This window comes from Miniopterus schreibersii (assembly GCF_964146895.1).
Source record: "Miniopterus schreibersii genome assembly, chromosome: 19".
Lineage (NCBI taxonomy): Eukaryota > Metazoa > Chordata > Mammalia > Chiroptera > Miniopteridae > Miniopterus > Miniopterus schreibersii.
The window spans coordinates 12348560-12361416 of NC_138119.1; the positions used below are offsets into that span (position 1 = coordinate 12348560).

A 12857-nucleotide genomic window follows, 5' to 3' on the forward strand; every position below is an offset into this window, starting at 1 on the left:
TGTACCACTTCTGCTCCTTTGATGGAAATTACAGTTTCACTCAGCATATATATTTATTGATTACTAATCACATAGTAGGCACCAGGCGTTTTGCATAAAAATTGGTCCAGGCCCTTAAGAGTAGCAGGAGGAGACGGACATGTAGATACATAATTACAACAAAGTAATAGGGTTGACTTTTATGCTGGGAGACTGTGTAGCAGTGGAGGAGGGAGGGCACAGAGGAAGGAGTAGTTGATCTACCAGGGAGATTTAGGAAAGGCATCATAGAGGAGTGGTACTTGGGTTGTCTCCTGACATGAGAAACTATTCACTGGGTGAATTGGGAGTGGGCTGCTCCAGGCAGAGGAAACAACTTAGACAGAGGCTCAGAAGTATAAAACAATGTGGTGCATTCAAGAAACTACAGCTAATTAAATGAGATCAGAAAGGTAGGTAGGGGCCAGGAAGTGGACTTTGAATGCTATGCCTAAGGAGTTTGAACTATATCTAATAGGTAATGATTCTTCAAGGAATTTGTAGCAGGAAGCAAACATCATATTTTAATTAAAAAAACAAACATCTTTCTGGTGGCATTGCAGAAAATGGATCAGAAGAATGTATAAACTGGAAGTGGTAAAACCAGTTAAGGGTCCATTGCAGTAGTTTATGCTTAAGGATTATTGACTAAAGGGATCCCAGTGTGGGTAGGTGAAAGGCGAGGAGTCTTCCACAAGTCACTGGTTTCTAGCTTGGGCGTTTGAGTGCTAGTTGGTGCTCTTCACTAAGGTAGGACTGTGGGAAGAAGAGTGGGTTTGGAAGAGGTAGTTTAGTTTTGACTGTATAGAGTTTGTGGTAGTCGTGGGCAGGTGGCAATTTTCAGTAGTCACCTGAATGTGAATATAGGAATTATATTCATTATTTGCAGAGCCTTGGGTAAGCACTGCGAGGTGTGCAGGAAAGGGGATATATAGACCTTTGGAGGAAAAAATAAGGTGTAAATTAGAACAACGCAAAATTCTCAAAAAATTCAAGTTGGAGTTAATTGATAAGGCTTCTAAGGAAAGAATTATTAAGCAGGGGTTGGAATGAAAAGGGGGACTCAATTGGCAGAGTGGAAGAGGGATTGCCCACTACAAAAGAACATAGCCTTAATAATAATCTTCATGGTTTCCTACAGCTGGAGAGGGAGAATTTAGAGTCCTGAGCATGTAGATGGCAGTAGATGAGACACCCAGGAGAAACCAAGTCTAAAATCATTAACACACAACACTGTTTCTGGGATAGCAGAGTTCACAGAGATAGGAGAAAGTAATGTGGAAGCTAAAGGAGAAGGGAATTTAAAGAGATCAAATGCCACATGAAGGCTAAGAAAGATGAGAACCAGTGAGTCCACTGAATTTGGCAATTAGAAGGTCACTGTCCTTTGCCCAGAGTTGGTTAGGTGAAGCGGTGTGTGGAGGTGGAGGGCGTAGGCTGGAGGGCAGAAACAGAAACTAGATTGCAATGGGTTGGAAAGAATGGAAGAAAAATGTGAGAGAGATCATAGAATATTCTTTCTTGGGTCTTGGTTTTAAAAGGGAGAAGAGATTTGACTTTATAGTACAAATTATAAGCCAAATGCTAAGAGAATAGGGTGTGGGGTAATATGAGTGAGTTGGAATGGCTATTGCGTCTTGAACCTAGCCTCTAGTTGCTTGATATCCCCTGCCTGTCTTTCACAGTCGGGGCTGGTATACACAGAGGATGAATGGCAGAAGGAATGGAATGAGCTGATCAAACTTGCCTCAAGTGAACCCCGCATGCATCTAGGTACCAATGGAGCCAACTGTGGTGGGTAAGTATGGCTAAGTGTGGGAACACAAAGTAATCTTAACTGAGTCCTCAGAGTCTAAAGAGCTCTGTACTAAGAGGATGTTAGGAGGAAAGAGAGGAGCCATGGCATGAGTCGCATGTTTTAGTTTAGTATTGCCAGAATATAGAGTGTGTGGTGCAGAATGACTGATGAGGCTGGGCAATCCAGGTTATGTGTGCCATGCTCAGGTTTCTCTTGTACCATGGTAAGGTATCCGGACTTTGGGAAACTGCAGGACAAATGACCCCATTTCCTCAATAAATAAATTGCAAGGAAAATAATAAGGGCGAGGGAAACTAAGTTTAAAGACACTTAAGAGACATATCAACCAGTTGGAACGTATGAACATATAAGACAGTTAGGGCAATGTGAACAGTGCCTACATGTTTGATTAAAGTGTGATATTAATGGTATTGTGGGTATTTTTTAAAGGAGTTCTTTATTTTTTAGAGATAGAAGTTGAAATATTTATGGATGAAATGATATGTCTAGGATTTGCTTCAGAATAACCAGTGGGTGAGGTGGGGGTGGCAGCTGATAGGGAAATAGATCAAGGTGTAGGTGAAATGAGATTGATCGTGTGTTTATTATAATTGTTGAGGCTGGGCAATGGATACATGAGAGTTTAGTATAATATTCTTTCTAGTTTAGAATATGTTTAAAGTTTTGAAATATTCTATAATAAAAAGTTAAAAATTATAACTGATCCATACTTTGTTGTGCATAAAAGTAATCTGGGAAGTTTGTTTAAAATGCAGATTTCAGGCCCCCCCCACCCTTGAGTTGGACTGAGGCAAGGCCCAGAAATCTGCATTTGTAGCAAGCACCCGATGTTGGATAACCTTGCTTTAGGGGGGGTGGAAAGCCACTGAGTTGTGCGTATGTGAGTGACAGGAGCAATTTCATGTACTGTATTTAAACACACTGACAGCAGAGTGGATGATGCAGTGGAGGGCAGGGAGACTAGAGGCAGTTGTAGTAATCCAAGAACAAGAGTCCTGGGTATGAACAAAGGAGTGGATTACAGATAAGCCAGAGGAGACAGATACAAGAGACACTTAGGAGATGGAATTGGCCGAACCAGGTGATTAACTGTAGGTGAGAGATAAAGAACAGTAAATATTTCACAGATTTTGATTAGACTACTAGGTAAATAGTGAGGTTGTTCTCCAATCAAGGGAATATAGGAGGAGTTTTTGTTTTCGTTGGACAGTATGATGTGTGGGTGGTTGTGGTGGGTAAAGCCAGCAGGATGAGGCTGCTCAGTTGTGTATTTAGCTGCTTTATAAAGAGAATTGGGTAAGGTTGTTGAACAAGACAAGTGTTAATAGAGAAATTGCCTTCAGATTTCTAACACTACTTTAACTATATATCCACAGAGCTTTCAAATATCTTTTCTTGGATTTCCCCATCTGTGAAATGGAAGCAGAAACAGCCATGGTAGCATAAAATAATCAGCTATGTCCGGGGCAGCCTTAGGCTTAGAAAACCAGGCAAGGACTTTCCTCTTTTTCCTCTTTGCAGAACTGGTCTTCAGGAGTCTCTGTTTTGTTTTCTTCCCTCCCGTCCACTGCACCCCTTCCACTCTTTCCCCTCCTGCAACTGTAGGGTGGAGAGTTCAGAGGAGCCTGTATATGAGAGTCTAGAAGAATTCCATGTCTTTGTCCTTGCCCATGTGCTTAGGAGGCCCATAGTTGTCGTGGCAGACACCATGCTGAGGGACTCTGGGGGAGAAGGTGAGTCAGTCAGTCCTCACTGCACCCTGAGCACCCACTATGTGCATAGCCTTGGACTAAACACTGGGAGGAGTGCAGGAAAGGGCATATATAGACCCTTGCGGGGGGGGGGGGGGGGGGGGGGCGGGGCAGGAAACAAGGTGCAAATTAGAACAATGCAAAATTCCCAGGAGATTCAAGTTGGGGTTAATTGATGAGGCTTCTTAGGAAATAATTATTAAGCAGAGGTTGGGATGAAAAGGGGGTAGTTGGTAGATTGGGGTAGAGGGATTGCCCACTAGGCAAGAACATAGCCTTAATGAAAATCTTTGTGGCTTCCTGCAGCATTTGCTCCTATTCCCTTTGGGGGAATCTATCTGCCCTTGGAAGTCCCAGCCAGCCAGTGTCACCGCTCCCCTCTGGTGCTCGCCTATGACCAGGCCCACTTTTCTGCACTTGTGTCCATGGAGCAGAAGGAGAATGGCAAGGAACAAGGTGCTGAATACAGTGTCTCTGTCTCTGGTGCTTTTTGGTCTGCTTTATTTTCACTTGGAAAAACTGAAAAACTGGAAAGAGAGAGAGAATGTAGGAGCAAGCCGGTCAGCGCATGTTGATACTATTCTAAGCTATACAATACACCAGGGTTTTAAAATTAAACAAACAAATAAACAAAGGTTTGGGGGAAAGCATAGTAGTCTATATTCTCTGCTTCCTAAAATAAAGAGCTTATGTATTAAGGTCATAGAACCTTCCAAATGATGCTTTGCTGTATTTGTCTTAGTGACTTTCAATTCCCTGAATCTGCATTAACTGGCAAAAATATCATGAGTGTTAGCTGACTGGATGGTGGGGAGTCATGGAGATTAGTGGCCTAAATTGTGTGCTGGCTAGTAAGCGAAAACCAGCCTTTTAGTTTTTAATGTCAGGGTAATTCACATGTAAGAACTGAGAAGTGACTACAGTTAATCGTACCCTACCTGTGGTCTGATTCAGCCTCCTTTTCAGTGAAGTCAGTCTGTGTTCAGTTGCCTTCCTCTCTCCTTGAAGAGACTTCTTGATGACATGTCTTTCCCCTCCCCAGCTGTGATCCCACTTACAGATTCAGAACATAAGCTGCTGCCCTTGCACTTTGCTGTGGACCCTGGAAAGAGCTGGGAGTGGGGCAAAGATGACAACGACAATGTCCGATTGGCCAGGTGAGGCAGACCTTTCCATTCCATCTGCTTTGTAGCTGCGATCTCTTCCACGTACAGTGTCTGTCTCCTGGAGACTTTTCCTCAGCTCAGAGGCAAGACAGTCACATCCTAGATCCCACATCTTTGGGATGATGGACGGGTGGAAGATAGATTGGGCACCAGGACTCTTGGAGCGTGGAACTGCTTTTTCTCCCTGTGAAAGATGAAAATCCCGAACTCTCAGCTTGTTTTCTTACAATATGAAGAGTGTTCTTGCACTAATACCTCCCAGAATCCCCAAAATGGTGATCAGAAAATCAGGATACTCAAGTCACAGTTCTTCTCCCAGACCAAGTGAGAGGGGTTTTAAATAGTTGACCAAAATAATTTGCTCTGGATTTTTGCCTTTCTAGAATTTGAATAGCAAGAAAAATATGTTCTTCCCCACTGTTTGCCCTGCATCCCAGAAGCTGGTTTAGTCTTCCTCTGCTTCCCACCACAGCTTCCTGTGATGAGTATACGAATGTAAAAGTTCCTCCCTTACCTCTTACGCAGCATTTCCTTCTTTGGGCTCCTTACAGAGAGGGTTTGATTAAAAAACCCAGAGCTTATGGCTTTTTAACTAAGTTCTCACCAAACTTTCAAAAGCTCCTTCTAAGTAATATTTACAACAACGATAACAATGGCTATTGTTTAGTAAGAATTTCCTGTTTGCTAGACACTGTACTGTGCCCTTTTTTTAAGAAAGTGTGGAAGGGAGGGGGCAGGGGAGACAGAGAGAGAGAGAGAGAGAGAGAGAGAGAGAGAGGATCATCGATTGTTTTCTGCTGCACATGCCTGGACAGGGGCCAAGGATCAAACCTCCAACTCAAGTACATGCCCTTCACAGGATATCGAATGTGCAAACCCTTTGGTGCCCAGGTTGATGCTCTAACCACTGAGCCACACAGGCCAAGGCTGTGCTGTGTCCTTTCTAAGTGACATTTTAATCTTCATAACAACTTTATAGGATATATTATTATCTATACATACCATTATCGACTTTGTTTCATAGAGGTTGAAGTGACTTGCTCAAGGTCATCAAGCTTAGTAATTAGTGGAGCTATAATTCAAACCCAACCTTGCCTCAGTCCCAAGCCATGTGGCCCTCACCCACCCTGTTTCACCAACTAATCACACTGCTTTGCTTTTTATAGGTCACAGAACATTTCTAATTCTGTTTTTCTCCTTTTCACAGTGTGATCCTGTCCCTGGAGGTCAAATTGCATCTGTTGCACAGCTACATGAATGTGAAGTGGATCCCAGTGTCCTCTGATGCACAGGTGAGGACATCTGTACCTGATGCTTGCTGGTCCTCCTTTTTAGTGACGGAGAACAGGAGATTTGGTGGTGCTCTCTTTCTGAATCTCTTGAGTGGTGTCTCATGATTCCAAATTAGGAATAACTGGAAAATATTAGATAAGTTCCCAAAGACACTTTTTCCTGCCTTTCTACCTGTTAGTGCCCCCCGTTTTCCACATCTCTCCAACCAAACTCTGCTTTCTGATACTAAACCCCATTTTTCAAGGAAAGCTTTCTGGACTTTTTGGTGAACTTGAGGTTGTCATTGCTTTGTCCTAAGTTGTCTATACGTAGACCTCTGTGTTGGCACCAGAGGAGACAGAACAGCTTAAAGAGCTCCTGATCCAGTAGGTTCTGAGGACGTCATTAGTAACCATAGAACAAGAACACAGGAGCAAGGGCAAATCGATGGATTCCAGTGCTGAATGTGTAAAAGTTGAGGGGACTACAGAATGGTTGGAGTTGGTTGATTATGGTTAGACAAGACTTTCTTGAGTTTAATTTTGGAAGAATTTGGCATAGGGAAATTTATAATAAAATAAAGGACACTCCAGTGTTTATAGAATATTCTCTGTCCTTACCCAGAGGCCATGTACTATATCGTAATTCATTGCTTTGAAGAGCCATCAGGCTTCATCGAAATATCTCCTTATTACAGAAGGAAGTCATTGCAGGAGGTGATATAAAAGTTAGATATTAGATACATCTTTCCCTTGTCCATGGGAGAGCGATTGGAGTTGCCCTCGTGGGTGACCATTCCCCATCATGACATCAACCCTTCTCTAAAACTAGGCAGTCGCTCTAAGGGTTGAGTTCATAGGGGCATTACCACTCTCTTCCACTTGGCTAATTCCTGAGTCATATGGATGAGCAGGGGGTCGCTGGGTACCTCCCCCAACTCAGACCAATGGGAAAACTGACAACCCTGTTTTTTCTCTTCCAGGCTCCCCTGGCCCAGCCTGAGTCTCCCACAGCCTCAGCTGGAGATGAGGCCCGGTCCACTCCTGAGTCTGGGGAATCAGACAAGGAGTCAGTTGGCAGCAGTTCTACCAGCAATGAAGGCAGCAAGCGGAAAGAGAAATCAAAACGAGATCGGGAGAAGGACAAGAAGAGGGCAGATTCTGTGGCTAACAAACTGGGCAGCTTTGGGAAAACCTTGGGCAGCAAGCTCAAGAAGAACATGGGAGGCCTGATGCACAGCAAGGGTTCTAAGCCCGGGGGGATGGGAACAGGGTCAGGAGTGAGCAGTGGCACTGAGACACTGGAGAAGAAAAAGAAAAACTCACTGAAGAGCTGGAAGGGTGGCAAAGAGGAGGCAGCTGGGGATGGACCTGTGTCTGAGAAGCCCACATCTGAGTCTGTGGGTAATGGAGGGAGCAAGTATAGCCAGGAGGTGATGCAAAGCCTGAGCATCATGAGGATTGCAATGCAAGGGGAGGGAAAGTTTATTTTTGTTGGAACCCTGAAGATGGGTCACCGGCACCAATATCAGGAGGAGATGATCCAGCGCTACCTTTCTGATGCTGAAGAGAGATTCCTGGCAGAGCAGAAGCAGAAGGAGTCTGAGAGGAAGATCATGAATGGAGGGGTAGGGAGTGGGCCTCCTCCAGCCAAAAAGCCAGAGCCAGATGGTGGGGAGGAGCTGCTGACTGCCCCCCAAACAGAGTCCAAGGCAATGGCATATTCTACTGGCTACCCTGGGGGCTTTACAATCCCTCGGCCTTCTGGGGGTGGAGTTCACTGCCAGGAACCCCGGAGGCAGTTGGCAGGGGGTCCATGTGGGGGTGGCCTCCCACCATATGCCACCTTCCCTAGACAGTGCCCTCCTGGGAGACCCTACCCTCATCAGGACAGCGGCCTTTCTCTGGAGCCAGGCAGTCACTCCCAGGATGGAGTTCACAGGGGTACATTGTTACCACCCCACTTCCGTGTGGCTGATTCCTATAGCAACGGCTACCGAGAGCCCCCTGAGCCAGATGGATGGGCTGGAGGGCCCAGGGGGCTTCCCCCAACCCAGACCAAATGCAAACAACCGAACTGCAGCTTCTATGGACACCCTGAGACAAACAACTTCTGCTCCTGCTGTTACAGGGAAGAACTGAGGAGGAGGGAACGGGAACCAAGTGGGGAGCTGCTGGTGCACAGGTTCTGAATTGGGGGGACCTTGGAGGGCAAGGGGGCTAAACAAAGAAAGTTAAGCTCAACTAATTGGCTCATCAAGACCCAGCCCCCACGTTGACGGGGCAAATGCAGTAATGTTTGTGGGAGCCTGGCTAGAAACTTTTAAGTGTGTGTGCACTGGAGAGCTGCCAGGCTGGCAAGAGCAGGCCAGGGCTGGACGGTGCCGCAAGGGCTGGACTAGTCCTTTGCAGATCTTGACTTGATGGGACTGAGGAGGTACAAAGGGGGAAGATGGTGATTCTCTCTCATAACCCCTTGGGTCCAAGAAAGCAGTAGGGGCAGGTTTGGTGTGTGGGGGTGGGGAGGTGGTTAGCTGTCTGGGAGAGGAACAGGCAAAAGTGGTTCTTAGTCAATAAAAGAAAAAAACAGACCAAAGTTCTTTTAGGCTGAAAAAAACGCATGGTGGTGGAGTTGGGAGTATGAAGAGAAACTGATAGACAAATTGCTATTGATTTGAATTAAGATAGAAATTAGGGTTGGATAAATTCTTCCTCCTGAAGGGTCGAGAAAGACAGGGCAGAAATATGTGCTTATGGGTGCCTATTAGGAGGGAGGTAGTTTAAATGGGTTTATTGAGATGGGGAAGGGAAGAACTTAAAAGAGAAAGCCTTTTCCTCTTAAGTTTATTTCCTTCTGAACTCCGTCTGTCATCTGTGCTCGTTTGAGAGGAGATGGCCGATGGCCCCCCTATCTTTTCCTCATCCTTTTTGAGGGGCTGAGCTCAGCTAAATTAAGAAGGTTGTGATTTTTTTTTACAAGACTTTTATTAAAAAAAAAGTTCCCTCTGGGGAAGGGAAGAGAGTGATGGGAAGAGCCAACTGTGTGTGTTGAATTTTCTCCAGGTGAATTGGTGCAGAGGTGATCTTTTTTAAACTACTTAGCAATAACCACATATTGGGGTTCGAGTGTGCCTTGGGAGGGGTGGGAGGACAGACCTTTGGCCAGACTGTTTCAAACAAAACCAAAAACCTAAATAGAGCACTACCATCCTCTGCTGCTGCATTTCTGTAGAAAGCAACTTATTTTTTGACTTTTTTTTTTTTTTTTTAAGGAAAAGAAAAAGACCCCAGCAAGCAAAAACATTTTAAAAATAATTTTTTTTTCCTATTTAAGTGATTCTTTCTCCTTCCTCTCTACTTTTGGAGAATGAACTTAACATCCCGGCTTCTTTTGTTAAGCCATAGCTGACCTTAATCTGTGGTTAGTTTATTAAAATAATAAAAAATACTTTGTAAGAAGAGATATTTTTTATAATGGGACTGATGAAACATGGGGTAGAGGCTGGGGCAATTTATAAAAAAGGTAGTTAGAGAAATCTATTTTAGTGAACTATAACCACAGATCACAGATTACTCCCAATGAGCTGATCTGTCTTTGGATTTTCCCCTTTCCCTGACCCAGCCCTTTTCCCCAGGGGGTGGGAGTGGGCCTGTGGGCACAGTGGGGGGAGCACCTTTGCATTTTGCACAAAGCACAAGTCTGGACAGCCTATGCTCTGGCCAGCACCATTTTTAAGAGCTTTAAACCAGAGGGCCTATTCTGGGCCAATTTTCCTTTTCCTTTCCTTTTCCTGGGAAAAAAATCAACTATGCAATTGTATACACTCCTGGGTACATACAAAGAAGGAGAATAAGTGTACTTAAGTGTCCAGGTGTTAATTTGGGCTATTTTTCTGTATTTGGATTTCTCTTTGAAGGTATCTACTCAACCCACCCCATGGAATGTAATCCCCACATTTGATCTGAGGCAGACATGGGCTGGGCGGGGGGAGCGCTCGTGTCTGCCATATGTTGCTTCTGCCCAATCAGGAAAGTTGTCACCCTGTTTCTCCCTTGGTAACAAAGCCACCAAGACTGTCCTCTTCATTGGAACTGCTCACATTTTAGAAAGGTTCCTTAACAAACTTGAAAGTTACTTATTTTCCAAATCTGATAGTCTGTTGATTTTCTTATTTCCTATGGCTATGAATTCTTAAGCTTTTATTTGAAAATAGACGGGTTTTAAGGAAGCAATGAGGTCAAAGGAATTAGGTTCCAAAGGAGGGTATGTATATATTCTATGCAGGGCTGGGACTAGTATGAGACAAGCACTCCTCTCAGGTACAAAACTGAAGAGGGTACTGAAAAACTCAGTAATCAAGATAATGTTTTAATGCAATATTTTTTTAAAAATCAATGCAAAAAAAAATCTATGATGAACAAAACACCAAAATCTTAAAGACAGGATTTAGCAGGACTGGGATTGGGATGAGGGAAGCAAGGCTGAGTTGAGCAAATACAGGATTGAATTCTGTCTTTATTTAAAATTGCGATACTTTGTTCATTGTGTTTTTGGTTTTAACAGTTTTGATTTTCAAAAATACTGCATTAAAATAGTATCTTGGTTACTGGGTTTTTGGGCACTACTTAAATTTTGTGCCCCAAATGAGTGCCTTGCTCACCCTCACCCTGTTTTTCGGTTAGAACAACGCTAGTGAGACCACCACCTTGTGGGCTTCCATCCCCTACCGTGCACCCGAACACAGGTGGCTCAGACTCACACCTTGAATTTGCACGACTCTCTGAGCTTTCTCATAGGCATCCATCTATGTCATAGGATTTTGGCCCGGACCAGTAGGAGTGGAAACAGACCAGAGGTTTCCCTAGAGAACAAAACCAGGAACATTTTGATTCTCCACTGGACTGCTGTGTTTGGATTTGTTGTTATTAGTTCTAGGTAATACTTTTGTTTTTAAAAACTGAGGACAAATGAACAAAAATGGAAACCTTGTGTCGTTTGTTTTTCTTTTGATTTATAAATTAACCAATCCCAATTTCTTCTGACTTCTTTTCAAATAAAAAAGATGGAAATTCTGGGGGATGGCCTAAGGGTGAGTATGGTAAAATAGGGCTTTATTTAGGCCCTATAACTTTTTATTAAGAAATAAATTAATATTTTTCTTAATTTGGGAAGGTAACTATTGAGGCATTAAAAAAACCTCTCCATTCTAAGGATGAGGGACCCTGAGTCAATGGATGTTTTGCTATAGGGATGAGTAAGGTTTGTTTTGCTTCATTTGAGGGGGTTGTGTGGGATGGAGTGAAGAAACGAGCTTGGGTTGGTTTGTAGTATTTTGGGAAGATGAGGAGGTGGAAGAGGCAAGCCCATGCAATTACTGTGTCGAGAAAAGTGAAGAGTGGTACACAGTGTGTGCTCAAATTGAGCAAAAATTCTTTAGGAGAGGTCTGTGGGTGAAGTGGGGGAGGCAGACCTGCATAACCCTAGCTGAGGGATGATATCTCTCAGGCTTAATAAGTGCACTTAATCCAGGGTGTTGGGGCACCTACTGAAGTTTTTATTGGGGAGGGGAGATTTTCCCCTTTTGGTTTTAGACAGTGTTACCCCTCCACCCTAATTCACTCCAGCCCTGATGGAACAAGCATACTATAAGCCTCCAAAATCCTCCCTTAATCTATGCTGGTTTTACTGAGGGTTACAAGATTTAACCAAAAGTTTCCCCCTCATACTGGATTCTATCATCAAAATAAAAACATCATATATTTAAAAATTATTTTTTAAAGATTCAGTCTCTGTCTGGAGTGGGGATGGTATTAAATACAGAGTTGTACAGGTCCTGGAGGGAAGTACCCTCCCTCTTCTGTTGGCTCAGTTTCTTCTCAGGCAAAACTCAAGTTCACAGACCAATAAAACAAAAATTAGCAATGACTTCGTAGTGTGTATTTGGGAGGTGATAACTGAGCAAGAAAGAATGGAGCTGGTTCTGAATGACTTCTGAGAACCTAGCTTTTACCATTACTCCTTTCTAAACAGCTACATGTCCAAGGTTCCAGTCACATTTCCCAATAGAGGAGCTTCAGAGGTGATTGTCCCCGAGTTACTCAGACACCTTGGACTCTGTCCTCTTCTTTCTCCAAGCATCCGTGCCCAAGACACCGCCACAGGTTAGAAGACAGAATTAGAAGCCCCTTCCTGGCCTGGAATCTGCATCCCAGAATTTTCTAATTCCCTTTTCCCTCCAGGCCCTTCAACTATAGATTCAGTGAGTCATACAGGCACTGTCTCACTTTGTAGATACCCAGTCTGCAAATCACAGGGTGTTTTGCCCCTTGTACTTAAGTTAACAGAAGTTAAGATATTTATTATGAAGTCTCCCTTGTAGACACTTTCCATGGCACCTCCCTTCACTGGCCTGGTGGGTAAGGGGCAGTAAAAGAGAGGAACGGAAGCTGGCCTACAGTAGCAGAACTGACGGGAGTGGGGGTGGGGAGGACTTTGGCCTCTTTCTGTGCTTATAACTGGATCTGTGACTCATTTTGTGAGTCACTCAGCTCCTCCTCCAGCTGCCCCTCCCGGCAGCCTTCACTCCTAGCACAAACCTACAACCAGATCAGGATTCTGAAAACTAATCTGGTACAGCCCCTGGCCTTTCCACCCTTCCTTTCGTCCACTGAGCCTCCACTGGGGAGTGTATTGGGTGGTGAGAGGTGGTTCTGCTGTTAGTTACCCCTCAGCTGCTGCCCCCATTGCATTCCTGGTTGGGTACTAATCCAAGTCACCCTTTTTCTCCCTCTGACTTGCCCCCAGTCCCTTGATGTTTTTCTCTGTATTCCT

The 12857-nt window shown here is 44.2% G+C and overlaps 1 protein-coding gene across 4 annotated transcripts in view; it reads left to right on the forward strand.

The window, feature by feature from the left end:
- The window catches only part of OTUD7B (OTU deubiquitinase 7B), a 51456-nt gene extending 39692 nt beyond the window's left edge, over positions 1-11764 (forward strand). For all 4 annotated transcript variants that reach the window (XM_081121157.1, XM_081121160.1, XM_081121158.1 and 1 more), the window contains exons 7-12: positions 1704-1816; positions 3443-3570; positions 3895-4044; positions 4631-4745; positions 5962-6046; positions 7009-11764. In XM_081121157.1, the coding sequence (XP_080977283.1) occupies positions 1704-1816; positions 3443-3570; positions 3895-4044; positions 4631-4745; positions 5962-6046; positions 7009-8217 (1800 nt within the window). In that variant the 3' untranslated portion in view covers positions 8218-11764. The remainder of the gene's footprint in view (positions 1-1703; positions 1817-3442; positions 3571-3894; positions 4045-4630; positions 4746-5961; positions 6047-7008) is intronic.
- The last annotated feature ends 1093 nt before the right edge of the window (positions 11765-12857 follow it).